This window comes from Aythya fuligula, chromosome 8 (assembly GCF_009819795.1).
Source record: "Aythya fuligula isolate bAytFul2 chromosome 8, bAytFul2.pri, whole genome shotgun sequence".
Lineage (NCBI taxonomy): Eukaryota > Metazoa > Chordata > Aves > Anseriformes > Anatidae > Aythya > Aythya fuligula.
The window spans coordinates 20,819,130-20,844,846 of NC_045566.1; the positions used below are offsets into that span (position 1 = coordinate 20,819,130).

Genomic DNA, 25,717 nt, shown 5'->3' on the forward strand with positions numbered 1-25,717 from the left:
GCTGGGTCACATCACGCAGCATCCTGCTTTGTGATTGCCAACAGGCTGCTGGAAAAAGGCTAATGATATTACTCCACAACACTTCCCAAACATTCAACATGTTGCATTTCAAGGTTAACAACGACAGGGGAAGGGACTAATACTGCTTTTGCCCCTCAAAATGCAGAAGCTTTTGAGCTTAAAAAGAACAAGCGTTCTTTTGGCTTATTGATAAAGTTCAATAGTGCTACTCCTCCAGTTTGAACCAAATCTATTCTTTTTCATTTGTTGCTTCATTTGTTCTTGAACTGAAGTGTGAGATGATAGGCAGTGTCCACTTCTAAAACAGACCCAGCAACCAGAAGCAGCAAGAATGATTTAATTCTGTCACTTGCGTGCCACACAATTACATGACTAACTTCTGTTCAGAGAGTAAAACAACAACTCCATGTTGACACAGCCCGGGAATAAGACCCACTGCTAGTAATTTAAAGAGCCTTCCTCCCACTTAATGCTGGCATCACTGTCAGACCTCCCTCCTGCTGCCAGTATTTGTGGTGGCATGACTGGGATGCTGAGAGGATTGGGCACTATCTTGTCAGTAGTTTTTAACTGACCGCTATTCTGCCCTCCGTAACTGCTTTGGTGCCACCTCTCCAAACAGTTAATTTACTCTATTTACTGTGTGCATACCAAGGGAGGAAGGAAGAGGGAAAGGGCTGGAAATTCCCAATGGGAGGTCAACGTTGCTGCCTGCTCAGCAGTTCATTTCCTCTCGCTCTGTAAAGCGCTGGTTAGCTCCTGAATTGCATCCATTTACAACACCAGGTCTGTAACGGGCTTTTCTGGAGAGACAGGGAATAGAGCACATTGTGAACTGGGAGGATGAACCAGTACTACCCTGCCTCCTGTGGCACTGAGAAGTTTTTCCACCAGCAGCAATGGTAGCAGTGGCAAGTAGGAACACAAGCTGCCAATTTGATATGAATTATTATTGATACTGGGCATGCAGCAACAAAAGCAAAAACGTGACCTTGTGTGAGTCGTGCAGCAGAGAAATCAAACCCAGTAGCTGAAAGGAGTACCCCCAGCCCACAGGAGGACTGCTGTCTGTACTCTATCACATCAAACAGAGGGGAAATTAATGAAGTACAACATGATTTAACCTAAGGTAGAAAATAAGATCTGACAACAGAACTTCAGCTGCCTTCAGTTTCCCAGCCAGGTTTCTGCCAGTTGTGCCATACAGCTTTGAGGCTGATATGGCAAACTGCTCCTTAATTTAGGAGTTCTACGAAATGTAAACTTTGAGCCAACGTCTGTGCCATCCAAAAGGGAACTTGCATGGGGTGCCCCTGCATCTTCTGGGTTGAGAGGCCAAGAAAAGTTTCCTTTATCTTCTTAAATTAAGATTTTTTCAAATTTGACAGAGTTCCACCTCATTCCTTCCTCCTCCCACTCCACTGAAAAACATTCCCAGTTGTTGCTGGCCTGTATAGGTTGTCAGGACAGCTGACTGCTTGGATTACACAGGGCTGTATTGTATCCCTTCAAGAACCAGCCACCCTAAGTGCTTCCTTTGGGATCAGGGCTCACTACTGGGCTGATAGCAACACGCCAGGTGCGGTCTTGAAATTGGACATTCCAAGGCAACAGGCAGTCCTGCAACTGCTTCCCAAAATCATTCTTCCTCTTGAGCCTCTTTAACACAAACCTACTCCAAATCAGACATCTGAGTAACTAAAAACACTGAACTTAAAATGGAGGGACACAATTCTGCCTTACATTTTTTGTCCAGGTACTGGAAACGAAAGCAGTTCTGGCTTTTGGTAGCTAGGGAGAAGATATTTTCAGTTACATTTCTACTACTTGCAACAGTTATCTATGGCAATCCTGCATTTTTTTTATTTATTTATTTTTCAAAATTAACCATGACCCTCCTCAGTGCAGTAGTTAAAGCAGAACATTTTCTATCCTGTGTAGATAGCTTCCATAGATAGAGGCTTTTCTATCTCATCTTTATGGAGACCTCTTAGCACTGCTGCAGGCTTGTTGAGATGTCATTGTGTTATAAAAATGTAACCCCTGCCTTTTAGGGCATTTCTTTGAATTCCATGCTGTTGGGATGTTTTACCTAACTCCCAAATTTCCTTGAAAAAGTACCTCTGAGGTAACTACAAGGCATGCTGCGGGTGAAGAACTCTCCAAGCAGTGCAGCATCCAGCAGCAGATACAATTAACTTGAGATTGAAAGCTGCTGCACCATGTAGACTTCAAAAGGGTCTCTCAGCTCAGGAAGACTTTAGAGAACCAGAAGCTAGCTAATATTTGAAAGCTAATTGAAGGGTCTTTAGAATTAACGGCACGTTTCCTGCTCATCAGCATCATCGCCAGAAAGCCTCCCCATTGCCTTCAAGCTGCTTTAAGCACTTAAAGCCAAGATGACTGTGCTGCACGAGGTGCTTAGGAGTAACAACTTCCTGGATAGGTTACAGAACTGAGCCAAAACTGTCAAAAACAGTGAGGGAAGTGAGGCGAGGAAAGATATTTATATGACCATATTATTACTTTCAGATCTTAATCTCTCACTATCTAAAATAAATTATATAAGCATAACAATGTTAAATTTTTATACAGCCCGCATAGTCAGTCCCTGGAGAAACCAAACCAAGAGCTGAAATTCAGAAACCTAGGAGCACTCAGCACACTTAAGTACTTTCACCAAGGATGCTGAAGCTGCTGCATGAAGGAGCAGCAGAGATTCTGGGCGATCACCCCTTAAGGTTACGCTTTCACCACGAAGAGTAGATTGCCTGTGACCAAAAAGTGAAATCCCCCTGAAGCACCCATAAAGGCAGAGTGAAGTACCCCTGAACAAAACAGCATGTAAATCCTGCACTGAAGTACAAAGATTAGAGCCTCAATAATATCCAGCAAAGACCTGTGTGGAGCCTGAAGTCTTTTTCACTCAAAAGACCCTTAGTTTAAACATGCAGGGTCACACCTCAGGGTCTGAAGCTGGAAAAGCTGAGTAATGGCATACATCAACTTGTCACATCAAATACATCAAACAATCGGCCCTCAGCAGCACTGACTAACTAGGTCGCTATGTACTTTTATTAGTAATATCAAATGTGACTGTACAGTCAAAAAGCTACACTGGGAATTTGGTCTGATTAAAATGCAGAATATTACTAGTGCAAGAACTTAATTTCTAATTACGAGAGAAACTAGACTAACAGATTTGTTCACAGAACTGAGTTTTTTTTTGGCAGAAAAATTGGTCAGATAATCCATTTGTTTATCCTACTTCAAGTTCGCACCTAACTCATCTTGCAGGACAGCCAGTCTCTTCCTTCAGCTGTCAATCTCTCCAGCTCGATTACAGCAATGAAGAGCTGCTGCCCATGGGCACTGGGTTGTAGCCAGCTTTTCATTACAGGCATACATGTGTAGCACTGCAGAAAGTCATTAGAGCTAAGAACTCAACAAGCACTAACGTTAAAAAAAATAAAATTAAACCAGATAAGAGGTATCCCTATTCCTAGAAACTTGGAGGAGTAGCCTTAGAAGAGATGCTGCCTTTCACTCTAGAAGTATGAGTTAACTCACTTCTGAATGTCAGAGTTAAATTAAAGGACATTATTTAAGGGGCTTGTTTCAGATAGCAACTTTGCTAAAGAGATGAAGTGCTAATAAGGTCTATTAGACTTTTTTTTTTTTTAGTCATCCTAAACCTGACTCACAATGCTTTCCCCCAGGCACAAGAGACAAAACCACTGTACTTGTTTTCTCTGGTTTTGAGGGTGCAGGCTGACCATTTGGCAAAGTTTACTTCCAAGATTGAGTACTTCTTGCATCAGTTTCAAATTCCATCCATTTTAGAAAATAAGACAACCATTCTTTCTTTGAAAATCCTCATTGCAACTTCTGAAAATTATGTAACCAAATGTTGTGAAGAGATTATTTATAACGGACTTCATATGGCTGGTATTGCCAGTTGGCCCCGTTAGGGTGAAATTACAATTGACAATAGATGCCCACTAACAGCAGGAATGAAACAAAATGACTCATCCAACTAAAATAGAGGGAGTCTAATGACTTGACTTCTGAAGACAGGGCAGGGCTTCCTACGTAATGACAGGTATAACATAATTACGGAGAAACCGACAGGCTTGGCTTTGTTCTTAATACATGAAGGTGGCTGCTGTAATCTAAGACAAATACATAAAATGCAGGTCATTCCTTTAAACTGGGGAGGAAAAATATTCAGCTCTGGGCGTGGAGGTCCCAACCCAGTTTTAATGGGCACTTCTCCAATGTTATGAAAGCAGTATATCACGTCAGGGTGGTAGCCTAGTTAAGGAAAACTCAGCATGTATAAAGAAGGTGTGACTTGGGCAGAAGAAAAGAGCACGCTGGTAGAGCATAAACCACCACAATGGTGCGTACGAGCACTATTTATGTTTGTAGGCACGTGGCTCGCACTGCGATGACTCCGTCTCTCTGAAGAGGTTAGCATTATCTTGACAACTTGAATGGGAATATGTAGTAGCCCTTACAGCCATCATTAGAGACTTATGAAAAGAAGCACTTCAAATAACTTCTTACCCTTATTAAGATTCATAATCTGAGCCTTCTGCAGCTGTTGAGATTCGTCTCCTGTTTTTGTCTGGAGATTTGGGGTGGGGATCACTGTGGAGGGCGCAGACCCTGGCAGACACTAACGCTAACTGCGCAGCTGTCATCAGAGGCACGCTGCTGGAAGGACTGAGCATTCCTCCTCAGAGACCAGGCCTGAGATGCAATCGTTTTTATTTATTTTTTCAGATTTACAATTGTAAGAGTGCTAACTTGTAATGTTGAGAGTGCACACATGTCATAAGGTAGTGTGCCTGTTCTTTTACACAGGAGGCAGTCAGGAAACAGCAGTATGAGCATCTCATCCCAAACAGCAAAGTTCTCTAAAGCAGATAATTGCTCTCTAGGGGTAAAATCGTTCTCCAGACTTGTCACAAGATGCAGCAATCTCTTCCAGTGAGGGTAAAAGTTCTACCCAGACTTGTTTCCAAACCTTCTAGTAGGTAACCTTTTGGCTTGCTCGAGTGTCCACAATTAACAGCAAGATCCACAAATTTGGCTGAAACACTTGTTAATAACTGAAGGAATTCACTCTGTCTTCAGCTCCATCCCAGCAGGGAGGTAGGAAAGGAGAAAAGAGGGGGGTAAGGTACCAGACCACGGGCTGCTGCTGAGGCTGAACCTGCTCTGTGCGTGATGGCCCTCACTAGAGCTAAGCGTGCTGTGCTTTCTGCTAGCAGTAAATGCTTATTCACACATGCATTAAATTCACAGCCTACAGAACACTCTCAGTCAGGGCATGCTAATATTATGACTTGATACTACATGGGATATTTTTGTAGCACTTGATACAGAGCCTCACAGTTTGGATATTTTATTCTCTTGATGGTGCTATAGAGTAGGGAGATATCCCTACTACGCAGAGGAAGGGATAAAGCAAAACAGTCACTTGCTAAATATCACACTGGAAGCTGTGGCAAAACAGGACTAAAACTGGTGCAGGGTAGCCATCCTTCCTAAAATGCAGTATTTAGAGATTTAACAACAAAATCCTTTCAGTACCTAATTAATAATGCTTTCAAGACAGTGTATGAGAGTTTGAAAACAGGTCATGTCTCAAACTGCTGATGCTGTCTGCACAAACTCCCCTCCCCTACACTTCCTCATACTAATGAAGTAGGATTAAAACAAGATAAATTCAAGCATCAAAAAAGGGAAGAAATTCTGTTATAGGACAAAGCACAATAGAAAGCCTCTAGGGTTGAACTTGGAAAAGAAAGCATGGTCCCATGGAAAGGACACTGTAGCATACAACCCAAAATGTCAGTAGTTCTGCTAGAGATCTGTTGTACAAACCACCTTGTCTACTCACGCCTCTCATCTCTACGATAAAACTGTCTTCCTTTCATAATGCTTACTACCCCACCTGTAACAGGAGGAAAAAGGATTGAACAGCTAAGTACTACAGAAAGTAGTTTTCTTAACTGCAGGAATTTTTATCAATATCACTTCTTTATATTTAAGTAAAGATGGTATCTTAATGGAGAAAAAAATTCTCATTCTAAAGCCGGCAGTCTTCATTTGTCAGCAAAGGCAAAGGATTAGGGAACAAACTCTTACATTGAGAGCAGGGACAGTCACATAGCAAGACCCCATGTTAACAGGACAAGAAGGATGAGGGCCTGACCTGCTCCAGGCAAGAGAACATAAGGAAAAAACGGGCAAATTAAGTTACTTAAGAGATAGGAAGGATAAAAAGCACAGAAGAAACAAGGAGCATGTATGTCAAACAGCACAGAAAGAAACTGCAGGGCCAGAAAGCAGGCTGAAAGCAAGGAAGGGTGGTACAGCAGCATGTAATAGAAGATCCCACAGAACAGACTTGAATGTTATATACTGAAGGAACAGAAAGACCAGACTTAGCTGGTTTTCACCTTCATGATTTTCACCTCATTTTCAGATGGGATATAGCTCAAAACAAAGATAGAGGCACCTGCATAAGAATGCTAAATACTCATGAGAAAGGAAACGGTCATTCTTCCTAATTTGTCAGCAGCACCTATTGCTGGACGTTCGATTCTGCTGCTTTTTACCTAAGCCTCAGACAACCCTCATTTCACAGGGTATTCAGCATAGACTGCTTGCTTCTTAACACACTGCATAACTACCTAATTTCTAGAAGCAGATTTCCAGAGCAAGCCCTGGAAGGCTAACCTTCAGTTTGGTGAACTGACGTGCTGCTATGCCAGAGCAGTTCATACACTAAAGCCTGTTTCTCTATTAACAAAGCAAGATGCTGCTTCTATAACAGCTTTTATGGTTTTGAAAATTACAAGCTCATCTCCCTGGAGGCTAAGGGGGTGGAGCATTGGGGATAATTGTGATGAACAGTGTTTTAATCTTTCTGTAAGAGGAAATAATGGGTGGGTGGATGTAACAAAGCCAGATGCCAAGGCCTGAAATGCACTTACACCTCAACCTCATAGCAAATTAAGAAAGTGGGAGGGAAGAAGAAAAGGACAGCTGTTGCATACCAGAACTCATGCTCTTGCATTTACATGATAATACGCAAGCCAGAGAAAGTCTTAGTTATATTTTAAATGGATTTTCCTATGTCCTTTCTAGTAGTCTGTTTTATGACCTTTATGACCCAGTAGTTTGTTTTATGTTTTCCTTTTAATGTGGCCTGTCACTGACTACTACTAAAGGGAATGACAGGTGACTTTTAGAAAAACACAAATGTGTCCTAATGTAGTATAACAACTACCTCACAGCTGAGCAGTCAAGGATGAACACCAGAGTAGCGTTGGGTGATTTGATTTTCCAGTAATTACGTGCCTAAACCCTAACACCAAGTTTAGGATCTCTTTGCAGAGATCCTGTCTCCCAGCCAACAATGCCACTACATGAATGCCTACTGCAATTCACTCTTGTTTGGTGGTGGAGTAATAGCCACAACCAAAAGTTCACTAACTGGTGCCAAGTCACTAGAACTGCAAGTTCTTTATGCAAGTTTGATCTAACACCCAGTATAGAAGTGTTTTGAGTTTGCATTTCAAGACAAGTCGAACAACTAACACAAGCACTAACCTTTCAGACCTATTATCATGCCACAAGTGTTTTGGAATAGTCTAGAACCACAACAAACACATCTCAAACAGCCTACAGGATGAGACAAGAGTGGGTGACAACCTCTAGCCTGCAGACAGCTTTCCTGTGTGTGTTTATCCTAAAGTTAAGTCTAAACATCTCCACAAAACAGGCAAGCATTATTGCCATGATGAGAAAAGCACACAGAAGCAAAGAGAAGCAGCTCTAATTCAAGGGCTCAGGTCAGCCAGCAGAAGTATCAGACTTTGTCTTTTCATGCACGAAAGGTTGCCTGTGTTCTCATACAAAAACAGCCTGGAAAACCTCTTTCTGGCAGATGAAGTTACCTAGGATAAAGCCCAACAGAAACAAAACTAAGAAGGAAGCAGTTCAGCTCTTACAGGCAAAAGCAAAATAAACATGTATCCACTACAATTTAAAACAGCTACATCTTAGAAACAGCTACATCATCAGCCTTAGGAAAGACAAGATCAAAGTTTCATAAGGCAACAGTTACTTAAAACACACTAATGTTCAAACACTCTACTTTTAATTTACTAACCTTTTAGAAAAACCTTTTAGTAACAGATATAAGTCAAAGCATTGTAGCACCCTCTCGTGGTAAACTGGAAAATAATTTTCTACAAAAGCAGTTGCAATTTATCCTTTTACTTCAAGTTCAGTGTGCTGCCCCTGCTCCTCAGCTACCATGATGGCTCTGCTTCAAACTCACCTGCTTCCTGCTGGCAACGTGATGGGCATTCCAAAGAAAAGCAACGAGGTGAACTTGGTGTGGAAAGGGAAAAGAAAGGAAAGAGACTAAGAGGTTCCTTAGATGTTGTCCTTGTCCAGAAACAAATGCAATCTAGCAGTGCTTCACCTATGAGCTGCAATTTAATTGTGCATGTTAGCTGTTAATCAGCACCTGGGGATACCATCCCCCATGTGTAAAGCAAGAAAACTAGCAAAGCTCACCTGAGCCTAAACAGTCTATAATTACGTTGCTGTAAGGCATGCCAGTTTCCATAGCCCACCATCCAGGTGAGCGTAATAGGAGCACTAAGTCTGTCCACCTGGGGCTGTGCAGGTCCTGAGAGGCCAGGTGAGCACAACTGGAGAGCTAGGCTGAACCTAGAAGCAAAGTTATGTGCCTTGCCACTAAACCCTGAAATGAGAAAAATATTTGATTTAGCAGAAACACTCTGCAAGGCACACAAAGGGAAAAAAAAATCGTTGCAACTCTACTGTTACGGTGCAAGCTTGTGTTCATGGTATGACACAAGTGTCTCACTGAAGTTTACCTTTAACTATTTGACAAAAAAAATAGACTGAAGCTATCAAGACTTATCAAAGAAAGAATTAGAACTTCTGTGCAAGACTCCAGACAAGCTCAGCTTTGAAAGGTTTAAACATCTGGCTTATTTCAATGTAGTGCTAATGTGCGTGAGTTACTGCTCAGCTAAAAGGCTTGGATTTATACCTTAATGCCCTCCTGGTTTTGCCCTAAATAATTTAAGTATTTCATAACTATGATGATCTAAAGCCAGAAAATTAAAACATTTTCTGACAAAACAAATGTAGCAGTACTGTTATGACACAGACAAGAGTTGAACCTGCTAGATACGTTTCATTAGACAGCCATAGTGGGCTTATGCAAACTGTCATTTGAGCATCTACTGCTTTTGCACACCAATCCTACACCACCTAATGCATCTCTGGAAAACTATGAAAAGCAGGCTAGGTGTTCTTCTGTAGCTCAAATCAGATTTTTGATTTAAAAAAAAGTCTCAGCTTCTAACATGAAAAAACAGCTCTTTTTTTTTACAACTACGTTGTAAACCTCAACACCCACATAGCTTCTTGAGCAGACATTAGATACCATTTCCCCATTTATTCTAAGGATCTTCTCAGAGAAAGCCTTTTTCATCTGATACAGTACCTCTGCTTTCTCTGTTTACTCTTGGGATTTTAAAAGCACCCATAAATCAAAATTTAGTAAAACCAACAAATATAGGACTGAATAACAAGCACAGAACTTGTAACTAGTGAAAGGTATTCCGCTGTGCTTCACTGGGTAATTGGGGCAGAGCACAGCTTTCAAGCTGGTATCAGTTACAAAAACACTGTTCATCCCTCCCCAGGCTGTACAACTCTCCCTGGCTGGAAAAAAAAAAAAAAAAAAGAGAGAGAGAAAAAAAAATGCCCTCATCTTTCTAGTCAGGAGGCAGTACAAGAATTCTCCCGAGCCTGCAGAGAGCAGGCTCTCGCTGTTTTTATATATTATTGCCACAAATGATTGACCTCATCACTGCTTACTTGAGGCCAATCCAGACAGTAAAAAAGTCTGAAAACAAACTAGAACTCAGTGATACCACCACAAAGTGGTCAAAGAACATTTCAGAGCATCTGTACCCCAGCCTCTTTTCTGTAATCAGCACACCATCCGAATGGCAACCTTACCGAGACACAACTCTGTTAGTAATGGGGATATTCTAAAAAGCACATGTAGGACACTTGGGGATTTAAAGTTCAAATTTGAAGAAGTTGCTATTTTAACTTCAGATATCCGAGTCAGGGAACTGCCAACTATTAGACTGAGCAGTTTTATTTGCTGCTTTATAGCTACTCCAAAGATGGAAAAAGTTATAGGAGAGAGGAACTACAAATCAGCTCTGAGACAAAGGACACGTTTCTCTCACTTGTACTGAAGTGAACTGCGGACACAAAGAAAGCTTTACAATTAAAACTGGTGCTCTAAGAAGAAACTGCATTAAACACGAGCAGTAAGTCTGTGCTGGCTCAGGCCAGCATAACCTCAAGTTCTGCTGGAGCCAGTGATTTAGTAGGGGAAGAAAGCTATGCTGCATGCTAGTTCAAAAGGTCTTGAAGGCTATTTGCATGGCTACGAAGAGTTCATTTCACTCTTCCCAGATGATATAACTTGTATCAGGTTTTTTAAAAAGTTTGCATAAACAAAGACTTCATTTAGATCTTAACAATCATCTTCGTTTCATTAATTGGAGAGTTCTGGCACGTTATATCGCTGGACCAGAAACAGCACTTCAAAATGATTTCTTTGGAAATCCCTTCAAGGACTTCTATCTCAATCATTCTTCCAGTCTCCTCCTGTTATTAAATACACTTCCGAAATACTAGCAGAGCTGTATCTCGTCTCTACTTCTGCTCTTTGCTTTTCTGAGCAGCAACACAAAATTGATATTCTCATCAGTTGCACAGCCTCCCACAAGTTTCTGAATAGCAGCAGTAAAACTGAACAGTCTTGTTAACTCCGTGACATCGCTGGTTAGCAAAATGAACCCAGGGCAGCAAAGACTTCAAAATAATCTTGGAAAACTGAGTTGACACCGTAAGCTAAGGAAGGCCTTGTTGTATTAATTCACACTCTGGTTTGGATTTTAAGGGTTATCTTCACAATCCATGGGCTGCAAAATTAGAACATACAAAGCTTTGTTTTTTCTCTAGAAAACATTATCCGTGCTCTGTAAAGGTCTTTTGGACCTCTCATGTTTCAGGTAAATGTAGGAGTTTATTTACAAATCTACTTGGATATGACAATATTTTAGCAAGCTTCTAGGCAGGGCCATTTTGGAGTGGTCACAGATTTGTGATGGGGAAGTGTTTCTTCAATTGGCAGCTCCTATATGTTTTGGTGTATCTACTGTACAGGCACACTACCCTCTATGGTCAACTGTTCCAAAAATTATGGATTTAACTGGCTACAGAATCTGAAAAATGGAAGTATTTCATGACCTGTGTTACATACTACCACCATAGCAGTCAATCTTGATATCATTTCTTTCACCCAGAGCCAAGCCTGCCACCTGATCTAAAATTAGTTGTGGTGCTGAGCGCACAACCTGCAAAAAAAAGTGGTTGTTGGTATCTTCTGCCAAGCCACTGTAAATCCCATGTGCAAACTCTTTATAAAAGGCCTGTGTATGTGCATTCACTGTTCAATTGTTCTTGATTCCACCTCTGGTAAGATGAAAGGAAGAGATCTTGCCGGTGAGTTTTTCCTTCCCAACATGACCAGTGCTGCAGACTTGTGGTTTGTTGTGCTCCAGCACCTCAGGACTTCTATTTTAGTGTCTGCTATCAGTCATTAGGTACGAGGAAATCCCTCTGTTGGCATGCCACCCATTACAGGGACCTCGGGCAGTAACCCACTTCTAACTTTGATCAGTGTGGAAGGCCCACCTGTCTCATTCAACAAGCATTAAGTATACCAGAGATGGTATTTTAAAGGATCATCTCCAAAACTGAGCAACTGAGATAAAGTCTTGCATGTACCACAATGCAGTATTAGGAAGAGGTTGCAAGATATTTTATGCTTTTCTCTTTTCCAGTCTTTGCTCATTACCATTCCTCCCTTCCCAGCATTATTTGTCTTTCTGGAGTTACTCTTCTCCGTAGTTGTTCACCCTACATAGCCCAGGTGAGATGATGACAAATAGCATCAAGTGTGTCTCCACTGTGCCTTTGTTGCTGGAATTATTACATGAAAAAAGGAAGAAATAGGCTTGTATGTGCATAGGGTCACAAACACAAAATGTTCTCATCCTCAACTCCTCTAATGTGATTCCTAATTTAACCTAAATAGCACCAGGAGACGGTTCCTATGCCTTTGCTACATACAGCTTATATCAAGAAGCAGCTGCTTCACTTTCACTTTAGTATTTGTCCTGTTTAAGGGGGAGGAGGAGGGAGACAGAAAAGAGGCCAAGCCCCAAACCAGTAATCATCCTTCAAATTGAAGGATGGGGGATTGCAAAACTGCCCTATGGAAAATGAGTTTTCATTCACTGAAGACCGCTTCCTCTTACATAATTGTAGTTCCAGTTCTCACGTGATTGTTATCACAGAGTAATTGCAAATCAGCATAAATGAAGCTCCAAGTTTATTAACACATATAATTATTTTTTAATGGAAGTAGCACAGTAAGATTAAGATTCTAAGGACAGTGTTTGTGGACAAAAAATACTTCTGCATGTTTGAGCAGGGAGACAGGAGAAAGGGAAAGGAATTTACCAAAAAAAAAAAAAAAAAAAAGTTTACTCTTGTGAGAAATAAACTTAATGGCCTTTTAAGAGCCACAAAAAAATTGAAACGAAACCAATCCAATTGTTAGTGAAGTATTTCTGTGAATCTTCATCTCCTCTCTCCCGAAAGAAATGGCAAAGTCACTTTGGGGCTGTTTTTTGAAACTCCTGTGCTGATTTAGCTGCTAATGAAAGCTGCCTACTAAAAGATTAATTTACACGCTTGCAGATAAACAGTTGGTATTGGGAGATGTGTATGTCTTTATATAAAGACCACAAAGCACAGGAAACTTCCTGAGCAGATATTGGTAATATAACTGAGCTTTGTTGTTGTGGTTTTCAGTGTTACCAACAGGAAGCCTCAATGGTTTTCTAACAGTCACTTATTCTACTGAGAATAATCTCTATGGACAATACCAAGATCAGCCTTTAAAATAAAACAAAGTATTTCATAACCACAAAACCAGACAGATGCCAGGGATGATGCAGTAATGGTGACAAAAACATTTTTTCAGACCCAGAAACTCAATTGTGTTATCGCACTTGGCGCGAGCTTGTGTTTCTTTCCTGCTCTGTTGAGAGAGAGAGTCTCCTGGTGGTCCGAGCAACTGTGAGAAATATTACTGTATCAGTAAATACTCTTCTGAATGCTGTTAAGAAGGAACTTGCAGATTCACCTTGCAGATTCTCCTTTGCAAATTCACCTGCAAAGCCAACCAAGAGCTACCTCTTCACTACAGCTACCAAGCTCCACATCACTCATTCATGCTACAGCTACTAAGCTCCATGTCACTCATAATTACACACTGCTGAAAGAACAACTAACTGCTTGGCAAGCTGGGATTTGGGGCATCAGATTCTGAAACAGTTATAATATAGGCGGGGCTTTAGGCTGCAGTCATCCATCCATGGCTTTTTTTTTTGGAAATACAACCAGGTGAAAATAAATTTGGCAAGTCACTAAACACAACTTCCCTGCACTACTTCTAATAACTTTCACACCTATCCCTACTGCAGTGAGTATGAAATTCTTCCTCTTGGTTTTATATTAGTTGGATTCTTTCAAGTGTGAACTAGTCAGCTGTTAGTGGCACTTAGAAGGCAGCTCAGTAAGTGTACTGGAAACACTCAGTTGTGACAATTAACAGAAATGGGCTAGAATAAATCATGCTAATGATCATCTAGTTTTATCCTAAAAAAAAAAAACAAAGATCTAAAAAGTATGATTTGACTTCAGCAAGGACTAGCCTGCTTTAGGAACCTGACATATGCTGAAGTAAGTGGGTCACAGAACAGGTCACTTCTTCTGAACACCAGTGAAAACATGATTTCAAGCCTACTGTCTCAGAATCTGTAATTAGCACTAGCAATAACATATTCTGGAAGCCAACCCTGCCACAGCACCTCTAGGAGATAGTCCAACCATCTCCTAACTCTTAATTATGTGAGCTGTCAGTCCAGCTAGATTAAAGGAGATGATTTAAACTGTTTGTGACAATTTGTGTCCAATAGCTTACACAGTCACTTTCCATTGATTTGTTCACTTGGCCGTGTCCTTATTTCCAAAAAAAAAAATTAAAAAAAATCCAACATTTTTTTCTTCAAAACATTGCACTTGCAAGCAACAGCAAGTTTGTGAAATATTGCTAGAACAACTTGTACCACACCATCTGCTACAAGAGAACTGAGAAATCAGAGATCTGCCTAGGCTTTGAAATTTGATTTTTAAGATAGTTCCAATTGCCATGGTTTGAAGTAACTTCATTCCAGTCATCTTCAGACTGCGTTCCCCAGTCTATGTGAAAAGTACGTAAGAAATATACATATATATATATATATATACACACGCGCGCCAGGAATTATAGCAGGTCCATAGTCTGCATTATATTGTCCCTTCCATTGAGTTGGTAGAGTCTTCTCACTTGTAAAATAAAGTATGCAAAAAATCTGACTTAAGAGCAGTTATGAAAGTGAGCACTGAATGCAACCAAATTTGCAGGAATAATTCAGATATCATGGAGAACGATGCAGCAGAGAACAAGGAGCCTATGATTTCATGTTCTGCAGGAGACATTTCTCTAGATACTTAGCTGAACTATCCTTTATTCCCCAAATAATTAGTTAAGAGTTATTTATACATTATGGTCCCACAAGATTTCTGATTTACAGTACAAAGAGCCAGGCGCTGAATACAGTGATTATATTCCATCTGCGTAGGGCATTTACTGACAGGAAAGTCTGCGGGCAAGTAGCTCTGGCCCAAGCTTGCAGCCTTTCACTGGGATGAAAAATAAAGGACACTTTAGGAGGCCCACAAAGTACAGTTGTTAAACTGACCCTATTTTCTCTCCTTCTTTCCATTTTCCTGTATCCAACCCTTCAGTTTCACTGAATTTCAAAGGAATAGTTATTTGTGCTTCTTCCTATTTTAGAATGTCTTTATCATGTGGCACGGCACTCCAACTGCCTTAGGGGAGCTTTAATGATAATTTTATTTTTAAAAGTATAGGCTTATCTTGCTTGACCTTGATGCACTGAGTAAAAGGTTGCTAAACTCCTCCTCTAGAAAACAAAACAGGGAACAAATGTCCTGCGCCTGCTGGATCAAAAGCTCAAGTGTGGCAGCGCCTTCCGCTACCCCAAAATATATCACCAAGGCAACTGTAGCAGTATCACAAACAGGTATAGCAAAGGCTTCCCAGCCAGGATTTAAATAATCTGATTTTCCTGCAGTATGTTTTCTACAACACTCAGCAAGTCTTTTCAGAGATGAAACGCATGCTAACACCATTCCAAAGAATATCTTGGTACAGTAGACGGTTATCACTGCTCTTCAGAAAGAAAATTAGAGCATGTCACTGTTTAAAGGTCACACAAGGAGCCGACGCAAGTTGGAAGTTGTCAGTTGTTGTTGGTTGTACCCCTTCTCTCAGACAAACCACTGAAAGGATAAGGAGATAAACTATGTTCCTGTTCTTTACCCGGTTCCTTCTCTGAAAGGGAAAGCAAGCTTGACCTGTGACAGCACCGAGTACTTTTTTTTCTTTCCTGGCTGCACTGAACTGTAGGAATTAGATCATAACCAGCATTTACTGCAGCCTCTCCCAGCTCAGTTTTTTCTGTAGTCCCAGTTAACTCTGAAGCAGTGTGAATGGTAACAGCAGTGTTCGAACAGTCCTTCAGTTTACACTCTCCCTTTCTACTACTTTATTAGCAACCAACATGCTTGATGATCCATTGCTTGCTTTTATAAGTCACAGATTATGTGCTAGGAATGCTAGAGCGAGGCACTTTGAAGGCCTAACTGCAAAAGGCTGCAAAATCCATCATCATCTTCTACATCTTGGAGAACTCTGCTCCACTGATAAGAAATAATGTGTGCGTATCACCTGGCTTAGGTCTTATTTGTTCAACTTCAATACCACAGTGAGTTGAACTCCCCAGGAATCTAGGTGTCTGTTTCCATGACAGAATAGCGGGGTGCCACAATACAGATGTCCATATTCCTTCCATAAAGCAGAAAACATCTTCAAATTCCTCGTTTTTTCCATAAATACATATAGGCATTACTTCTGGATATATGTACTGCTTCTGGTACACAGCTGTAGCCAGAACCTCTGTAACACAGCAAATGAGTTTGGGACAAACTGGTTCAACTCAATCTCCATTTTTTGTACACAAATGTACTTCAAGTTAATTGTTTAACTTGAAGTTTTTGGTAGCCTAGCATAAGAGACTTTACACTTAATTCATTTGACACTACCTGTTCTTCAAATCCTGTGGCAAAATGGGTCTAAGGCTGAAAACCTTGTTTACTTCAATCCTTTTTATAACCAATCAAGAAGCAGCAACCCATCAAAATGAGTTTTGGCAAGAGTCGTTGGCAAGGTTCATGTCACTCCTGAGATAACAGTTTGAAACCTGCCAACATGAGCTAAAACAGGAATGTATAGGCATAAGGGTTTAGCCCAGTTAGGAGGTTGTCTTCCTCACATCAACAAACAACGAAGGTAGATAACCTAGGCTCATCCTTAGACTGGCTGGTTTAGTCACTGGTCCAAGAGTGCCAGCATATAATCCTGTGTGTTTTCCATCACTTTCCACATCCTGTGAATACATCTCCTACAGGAGACAGGACAGGTCAGGTTCAGAAAGAAACGACTAGAAGAAAGAAATGCTGATCAAGAAATACCACCAGCAACAAGAGTGTCTCAGTAAGAGAAGGGTGGCACTTAAGGAAAGTCATCAGGAAGCCAGGTTAAGTAAAACAGAAGAAGGTCAGTAAGTGAAAAATAAGAATAGGAGTTGAGAGAAAAAAAATAAAAATCTCAGACAAGGGCAATCAGGATTGCAAGAGAACAATTTCTCTGAGAAAGGAAGTTAACTCCAAATCCAGGAACTTGACAAGAATCTTTGGTTATTGCCCAAGACAAGTGTTTAAATACATACCCAATTTTAACTAGCATTTGCTACAGATTATTAACAGTGAGCTTTTCACTCATGTCTAGTGAAACATATGGGAACTCAGGGTCGAAACATTCAGCAAGGATGAGAGTTTGAAGTCTGCCCCGCCTTCAAAAAAAACTAGATTGGAAACAAAGAATAAAAGGAAAAAAATGTTTCTGTAGTCTAAAAGAACGGAAAGCTGTATCTTATTTTCAATAGACACTTTCAATATGCCTTTACAGTCTGCAAAGAAAATAACAGAAGCGACAAAAAAATAAGTAAAATTATACTTATTACCTTACCACTGAAGCAATAGTCTAGGCAATACAAGTAGTAGAGAAATTGCTTTAAAAGTTATCATCACTCTTACAGTAGAGAAACGCTCTTTTTATATGTCACTGAACAGTTTTATTCAGAGCCTATTTGCTTTCCAAGCTTATTTTTGTTTCTAGTTCTATGGAAGACAGAGCAGAAGGGTTGGCAGAACACATTAATTTGTCTGGTTCGTGCGCCTGCCTGCTTAAGAAAGCTTTTTCTTTCAATTTCCCTGCCACTACAAGTAAATAATTCTCCCTACCTTCTGCCTTTAAAATTTAGTAACACAGAGGGAGGAGCTAGAAGGACATGTTCAGGATGCTGCTCTAAATTACTACTAAAACATGCAGCAATAAATGAAAAGATGCACTTGAGCAAAGAAAACCCTAGCTGTGTTACTCTGAAGCAACTGTAAGGCCCTACATGCTGACCCATACTTCCCACAAATGTCCTTGCTGTTTCTCATAATACGCTTGCCTTGTAAGAACAAGAACAAAGTAGTCAGCTGGGTACCAAAACACTAAAGACAGACTCTCATCAGCAGTACTTTTGCCTGCTAAGTCATGCTTAGCAGTCTACACAGCAATTTTGTTCTGCTGCTGAAGACATAGATTACAGCAAACTGAAAGAACCAGGATAAGTGCGTAGCTTCTGAGATCTGCTCTCTAACATCGTCAATTTACAATATTCTCTCTTTTAGACAAATGTTTCGCCCCAAGTGCCTTTAATATACAATACGGTGACAATCTAAAACATGTAAAAAGTTGATGATACTATGGTTGAAAGACGCAATGAAAAAGTAATCCCTAGCTTTAATAGGGGTAAGAGTGGGTTGGGCATTTCAGCAAGCACAGAGTTCTGTTTTGGCTTCCGAGCTGATACTGCTCCCTGAACTCAAAAGCTGTGATAACACTGAGAATTTAAGAACCAGATTTAGTGCTGCACTCCTCTTTTGATAGATACTTACATGTCAGCAGTCACAGCAGATGATATTTACATTTAGGCTGCTGGTTGGATGTTCCTTAATCTTTTTGCCTATGTTTATTCTAGTGGGCAAAAGAAAATGTCTTGTCAGAAGCAGTCATCTACAAACACTGACACCTCCCTCCACCTACAACCAGCCAAACCAGGGATGCTCTCCATAGCAGATTCAGTTCTTCAGTATTGCGGATGCATCCACAAACCTAGTCTCAATCTTCTTGCTGAGGCAGACAGGTTTCGGTTCATCATACCTTCCCAAAATCTTTGTGTTTTATTAAGGAGCTGCCACAGAGATGATGATAATAAAATAGATACAAAACATTGGGGATTAGAAGTTGCAGGCACCTTCTGTGAGCGGTTACAAATGGTTCATGTTGCATTGCCCATTTCTGGTATCAGTTTACAGTGATAAGATAGAAGCGGATAGGCATAAACTTCAGCTGCAAAGCGGAGGGCAGCTGTAATACCTCAATCAAAACCAAATCCTTTCCTGTTTTGGGCTCTATAGCACCAACAGCGAGTTACAGACCTGGAAGGGCACGTTTTAAGTTCCTCGGTAAACTCTTGAAAGCACATGTAACGTTTACCCTTGTAAATCTGCTTCACATTTCTCCTTGTAAACACACCCCGAGCTCGGCACCCCGGCGGTGACAGCTACGGAGCGCTGCAAGCTCCCTTTCCCGGGGGCGAGCCCGGGCCTCCCCCAAGCCCCGGGGAAGCTCCCCCGGCCCCGAGCCCTCTGCCAGGCCGAGCCGAGCATCCCCCGGGACGTGGCAGCAGCGCGGCGGGGCTGCCGTGCCGTGCCCAGCGCCACCCCCGGAGCCCTCGGATCCCCCGGAGCCCCCTTCCCCGCACTCACCGTGCTGGGCGAAGACGTTGAAGCCGCCCTCCGCCGTGCGCCCGGCCGCCTCCCGCCGGCGGCCCGCCGGCCTGCCCGCGCTGCTCCCTCGCGGTGCCCGCGGCTGCTGCTGCTGCTGGAGGCCGGCGGGCGGCTCCCCGAGGCGGCCCACCTGCTGCCCCATCGCCGCGCTGCCGCCCCGCTCACATGCCGCCCCCCGCACCCGGCCCGGCGCGGCCCGGCCCGGCCCGGCCCGGCGCTCACGGCCTCGCCCCCCCGGCCCCCGCCGCCATCTTAAACCACAGAGCGGCGGCGGAGCGGGCAGAGCGGCTCCCGCGGCCGCCTCCGGTCCTCCCGGGGAGCCCGCCCCCGCCCGTCGCGACAGCGGTCGCGATGGGTGGCGCGGGGGAGGAAAGGGGGAGCGGCGATGGGGGAGCTCGCGGCTCAGGCGGGGCGTGTGGTGCTCCGCCAGGCGTTGGGTCCTGTCCCTTCGGAGTGTTTGTTCGGTGTTCGTGGCCGTGCCATATCGCGATATGTCGCACCGCAGCGGGTTCCTTCACGCCTTGCAGCGCTCAGGGACGAGGCCCCGCTGTGTTTGCCCTGCCAGGAGGGGGCTCAGCCCCGTCCTGGTGCTGCCCAGCCCCATTGTGGCGATGCCGGGCCGTGCCTGCCGCAGCCTGAGCTTTGGTGTTTGTGTCGGTGTCGCCGCGTCCCCAGGGGATATCCCGCTGGTGGCCGTGACCCCACAGGCTCAGAACAAGGCTAGAGCTGGGCCCTTACCCGGGCTGCAGCCCACACACCCAAGCAGGTGGACTAAACATGGGATCACTTTGCCATGCGGTCTGGCCCCAAAAGGCAAACTCACGCCCTCCTCGTGGCCCTGGCACACGGGTCGGGATGGCTGACCCAACCGCCAGGCCCTCCTCGTGCCCGCACCATGTTCCCACTCCTGTGCACTGCCCGCACCATGTGCGCCTCCTCTTCCGCTGCTCATCAGGCCCCAGGTGAACTCCCTGGGCTGCGGCATGTCACCTGCCCTCCTCCTCCTCCTCCTCCTCGTCCTCGTCCTCCCCATGCTGAGAGCAGGGAGGACCAGGAAGGCCCAGCGGTGTGAGTAACATCAGGCGTGTCGCTGGACAGGCGCGGCTGGCAGCAGCATCTTGCCATCAGGTGGCTGAGCGCACACCATCGCTAATTGGCGTGCAATTAAGCTCTCTTCTTCCAGCTTCTCTACTCCTAGCGTAAGGCTTCCCAATTCAAAGCAGAAGGAAGGAGGTTTCATCCTGAGAGATCACGGTGCTTGTTGCAGTTTAGAAGACCTAGGTTCTTGGCAGTATTTTGGTCTCCAAGCTTGCTACTAGTTCAGCGATATATTGGCCATGCTTGCCTTTTTGGGGATGAGCTGCAGTGCTGTTAGTCTCGGATTCCCTCTCCACATCACCAAGAGCAGTGTCACATTGGCTTGCTGGAGCCCCAGCAACCCACACCTAGACCAACCTTCGCGTGGCTGTCTTAGACTAGGATGGCGAGGAGAAGCTCCTCCATGGAAGTCAGCTTTCGCATATGAAATTTCCATTGACACTTCTGAAGTCATGTTCTAACTTCCCAGGTACTACCAAAATTCTGTCCATCCTCTCACTTGCACTCGAAATGCACCCAGCTGCAATAACAATTCTACCTTGAAATAGGGGTGGTTCACGCAGCTGGGCTTGTGTGCTCTCTGACATGGGCTAGGGTGAACAGGAGCAAGGAGCCTGTGCAGACAGAAATGCCTTCACTTATTGCACTCATGGACTGAGAGCACGGGAGAGATCAGGAATTAGAGAGAAGCTTGCTAATAACACACAACAAAACAGTTCCTAAAATAGCCCTGGGAGTATTTGGGGTGTAGCACGGGGTACGCACTGCCAAGTCCTGGGACCTACAAAGGACACGACTATGTGGCTATGAGCAGAGGGTGTCTCTGCAGAACGGACAGTCACAGGCAGAACCAGTCCACATAGGTACACTCTGCAGTGGAGATTTTTCCTGGTCTCATTCCAGCTAGAATTTGCAGGGTTTTGCATTTGTAAATGGTTTGCCTTGTAATCAAAATCTGTGTTCTCTAGAGACTGCAGAGAGACAACAAACATAAAACTCCCTCGTGCCATTTGCAGCTGCCTTGCAGGATAGAACCACTCATTCCAATCAACAGGAATAGTATTTTTATTTCTTAATGCCTTTTTACTCACTGATCCTAAAGAACTACACAGAAGAAGGCCATTAGCATTTTAAAAGAAGATGCCAATATCAAGAGACTATTATATGTAGGTACACTAAAGAGAATTGGGTTTAATCACTGCTCTTATTCCTCAGACCTTATGAAATCCCTCATTCTCCATATCAGCAGCTTGTGCACATCTAACAGCTTACTGTGGGATATCTTAATGGCTGACTGCATAGAAATTGTCTGACACAGATATGTCTTAGCTGGGGATGGAGTCAAGCAGGGGCTTTCTGAAAAGGTCTTGCAAAGGGAAGGGGGCTGCAGCATGGTTACCGTTTGCTACTGTATAATAGTATTTTTAGATTGTGCCGTACCCTATTTAAAAAGCTTCAAAACTAGTGCCCAAGACATTACTGGTTGTGGACAGTCTGCTAAACAAGCTGTGTCCTCAGACTGTACCCCACTGTGGCTGCTCTCAGCCACATCTTTTAAATGGTATCGTGTCCTCTGGCCCCACACAGCAGGGGATGCCAAGCCCTTGTTGGTGATCACTCTTCTGGATTGCCTGCTAGAAGAGTGATGGGATATAAACAAGAAACTTTCCAAACCAAAAATGACTCTCTGCTACTGAGTCACTGATGACACTGAGCCACGCCATTCCTTATTGTTAGAGCAAGGGCTAATGAGTATTTACTTCATGGAGTGTCACAGTTATTAACTATGCAAAGATTACAACGCGCTTTGAAGAGGTAAAATGGGTATCAATGCTACCTGTTATTATCAGCTGTGATGTTATCAGGCTCATGCATTATCAGACATAGGTTGTTTGTCTGAAGGTAATTTCTTTTGAAGAGGGCTGGCAGCTTTGCATTAATGTGGTATCCTAATAGTTACTGCCCTCCTGGCAGTTTTGGGTTTCCAGTCAATCTGCCACCTCACGAGCTGTTTGAGTAAGGCATAATAGGACCAAGAAACAAAGGCAGCATTGAGGTTACAGTAATATGCCTGACCAGAAATGTGGCATTTCTAGAATCGCTTCTGAACTGACTTTAAATATTTACCATGTACCCATTTCTTGGCGTTTCTTCTAAGCGCTGACAATACATTGCCCCACATCCACAGCGTGCTCCAAAAATCACAAGATCAAGTAATTGCTGGATGAGCAGTCCTATGTGCTCCACATTATGTGATGAACTCACAGCTGTCATTTGCCTAAAGTGTGAGTTCTGTGCCAGAAGAAGCCTGTGGATAAATTGGACACTCCTGGGCCTGAGTGTTGAGTCAACTGGGCAGTTTTTGTTTGTAACTTGGGAAAAATTAACTAGCATTACTGAATTGGCAGCTTGAAAATTAATTCTAGGAGTAATCTTTGCTCTTCTTCGAGCTCATACACCTTCAGTGTATCAAAGCAGCACAGAGCAACAGATGTATTTTAAACATTTGGCCTATGTTTAGGATATGACCAGAATTAGTTGAGGTATTTGTGAATTGCCTAGGACAGAAGGGGCCTGATCCTAGGCATTTGGGGAGTCCTCAAGCGTAAAGGATACCTGTGCTTCCCATGTCAAGATTATTGTGCTTTTACTACAATATCAGAACAAATCATGGAAATCAGGACAGCTGTAACTCACCTGGGATATCTGCACAGGCAGAGTGTGATGTCCACTAGATGGCCCCGGCGTGGCCGCTCCGCTACCTGTAACACCCAGCCTTCAGCTGTGCGAACAGCAGGCAGCCACCTCTGAGCCAGAACAAAGGGCTCTAGGGAAAGACATTAAAAAGAGAATGAAAGATTTTAAGATCTGATAAAGGCTTTGTGACACGAAGTTAGTTACCCTGCAATAAACACTGAAAGCTTGTAAGTGCTGAGCCGTTTCAAAGGAGAATGTAATTTCTGACATTCGCTCATACTGTCATCTGGCACTGACAGCTCTTAACATACGCCATCCACAGAGATCTTTTGTGGCACAATGGGTAGCATTTCAGTGTTGTTTAAAAAGTTATTTTTAATCATTACTATGATTTAAATTAGGACGTATGCACAGCGCATGCAAGATAGCTTGAAGTACTTGCAGGCCTGTCCAATGAGCAGCTACAAACATAAAAGCTTTCTCAGGAAGTGCAGCTTTCTAACAGATTTTGCCCAACAGCACAAAAGGTTCACGTGCAGCCCTTAACAGATGGAATTTCTTCTGCTAATAACTGTTCTTTTCTTCCATGGTAGTTAAAAGAAAACTCTACAAACACATCCATTCTGTTTTTGTATTAGGCATACTGTCCAACTAACCACCCTCACAGGATCCTAGCAGCGTGGCTGGTCACTGTGTGTCTATCTATTAACTGTGCACTGGAACATATTAACTACTCTGAGGCTGTGCGTGAACTATTGCCATCATTGTGGAGCCTTAACCTTGCCATGGCCTCCATCCAAGCAGAGCTAGAGGTGGGGGGACATGGAAAAAGCAACTTATAGGACTTCTTCAGTAACTGTTTTCCTGACTGATAGATATTTGTGTGAGTGCTACAGCTGCACCACCCTTCCCAAGCATCTGTTTAAGGCATGAAAGGTTGTAGAGGGGTTTGCTAATAAGAACATTACGAATGGTGTTTGTTTGCCTTTTTCTCTGGAAAATGATGTCTCTACCAAACAGAAAATGATGACGAATCTCTGCACCTGCTGGCAATTGCAAATTAGTACTCAACTTGCACAGCGTGTCTACTGATAAAGTACATTTGCTGAGGCAATACGAGGTCCCTCGACAGTGTTGGTGATGATTCAGGCCTTTTAGGCATTTGTCTGCAGGAGGGTCAATAGCAGTGTTTTGCCACCAGACTTTCAGCATTGCCTTAATTCGTGTTTAGGAGCCTAATTCTTTCGGTTCTTAATTTGAAGTCTTACTAGCTCATTGGGTAGTGAAAGATCTCTAGTCTGCAGATGGAAGCTTTTTGTTTTGCGTTTTTGCTTTTTTCTCACTGAGAAGTTTGTAGCCAAAGAGCTGACATTTAGCTAAAGGATAGCAAATGCTTCAGAGCGCAGTGCTTACTGTGGTATCTCCATCAATGCCCCTAAGACCAAACTCATCCCACCGTAGATTCCTCTGATGACTACTGTACTATATTTAAATTAGAGTCAGCAAAGCACAATAGTAGTCCCAAACAAAATAAAGGCTACATTAGCTAGGGAAAAAAAATAAATCCTTATCTTGGTTTTCTAAGATGTGAAGTTAAAATAAGACGGAACTAAGACTTATCAGTGATTCCTCTCCATGCTCTTTGCTTCACATGCTGATTTCCCCTCACGCTTCCTTCACCACTGTCTTCTTTCTTGCCCTCTCTGTTTGTCACTCGTGCTCAGGACACTTTGCCAGCCAGAGTTCCCAGCACCCTCACTGCGCTTTTCTAAATCATACTGAAACCCAAACATTGCAATGCTGCCCTTGTTAAAATAATTGATCTCTCTGTGATTGCACTCCCAGTATTGAATCGTATACATTTCTGAATTTAGTCTCTGGTCTTGTCAAGAAACCTAATCCAACTTCTTGCAGGATTGGTGTTCTCTGTTACAAATTCAGGGTGGCATGGATCCAACCTTGCTGTGGACTGCTTTGGTAACTGCTCATGTGCCCTGGCCATGACTGATGCCATGCTCTATACAATGGTCCTAAATAATTAAATCATTTCTTAAAGTGAAAGTTCAGTCTCAAGTATTGTTACTGTTTAATTTGACAAAGACCTAGTAGATTCTTCCTTGGCAGGCTTTTTTATTTAATTATGCAAGAATTGCAAGCAATTACCGTGTCTTTCAAATGACACGGTGTTCCTGCCTCATACTGTAATACAGAATTAAATTTCTCAGTTTTTTAGTTTTCAAATTGAATGTTGTTTCTTTAAAAAGTGCTCAGTAATGTGAAACTAACCAAAGAAAAATGTAATTGTAGAAATGAAGCAGGAGAAAGCGCCAGGGTTTTTAAAGATGTTTCTGCAAATGTGTTTCTTTGTGTGAGTGCACAGAACAGAGTAGTACCCAAGAGATCAGCATATACACTTGTAATCAAATCTCACTTAAGTTTCAAACCTGTTCCTTCTGTTAAACATGCAAATATTTCCATTCTCTTTGCAAATTCTGCCTCTCTGCTCATTACCAAGCCTCTCAGAAAATACATAAGCCCTAATCTTTCTCTGATCAGGCTCTTAATGTGTTTTGTGTGGTCTCTATTTAGA

General features: G+C 42.8%; 1 protein-coding gene across 1 annotated transcript in view; it reads right to left on the minus strand.

Annotated features, from left to right (window-relative positions):
• The window catches only part of ABL2 (ABL proto-oncogene 2, non-receptor tyrosine kinase), a 45,903-nt gene extending 26,429 nt beyond the window's left edge, over positions 1 to 19,474 (minus strand). Inside the window, exon 1 of the mRNA XM_032192322.1 lies at positions 19,312 to 19,474. Coding sequence (XP_032048213.1) covers positions 19,312 to 19,474 — 163 coding nt within the window. The remainder of the gene's footprint in view (positions 1 to 19,311) is intronic.
• Between the last annotated feature and the right edge of the window lie 6,243 nt (positions 19,475 to 25,717).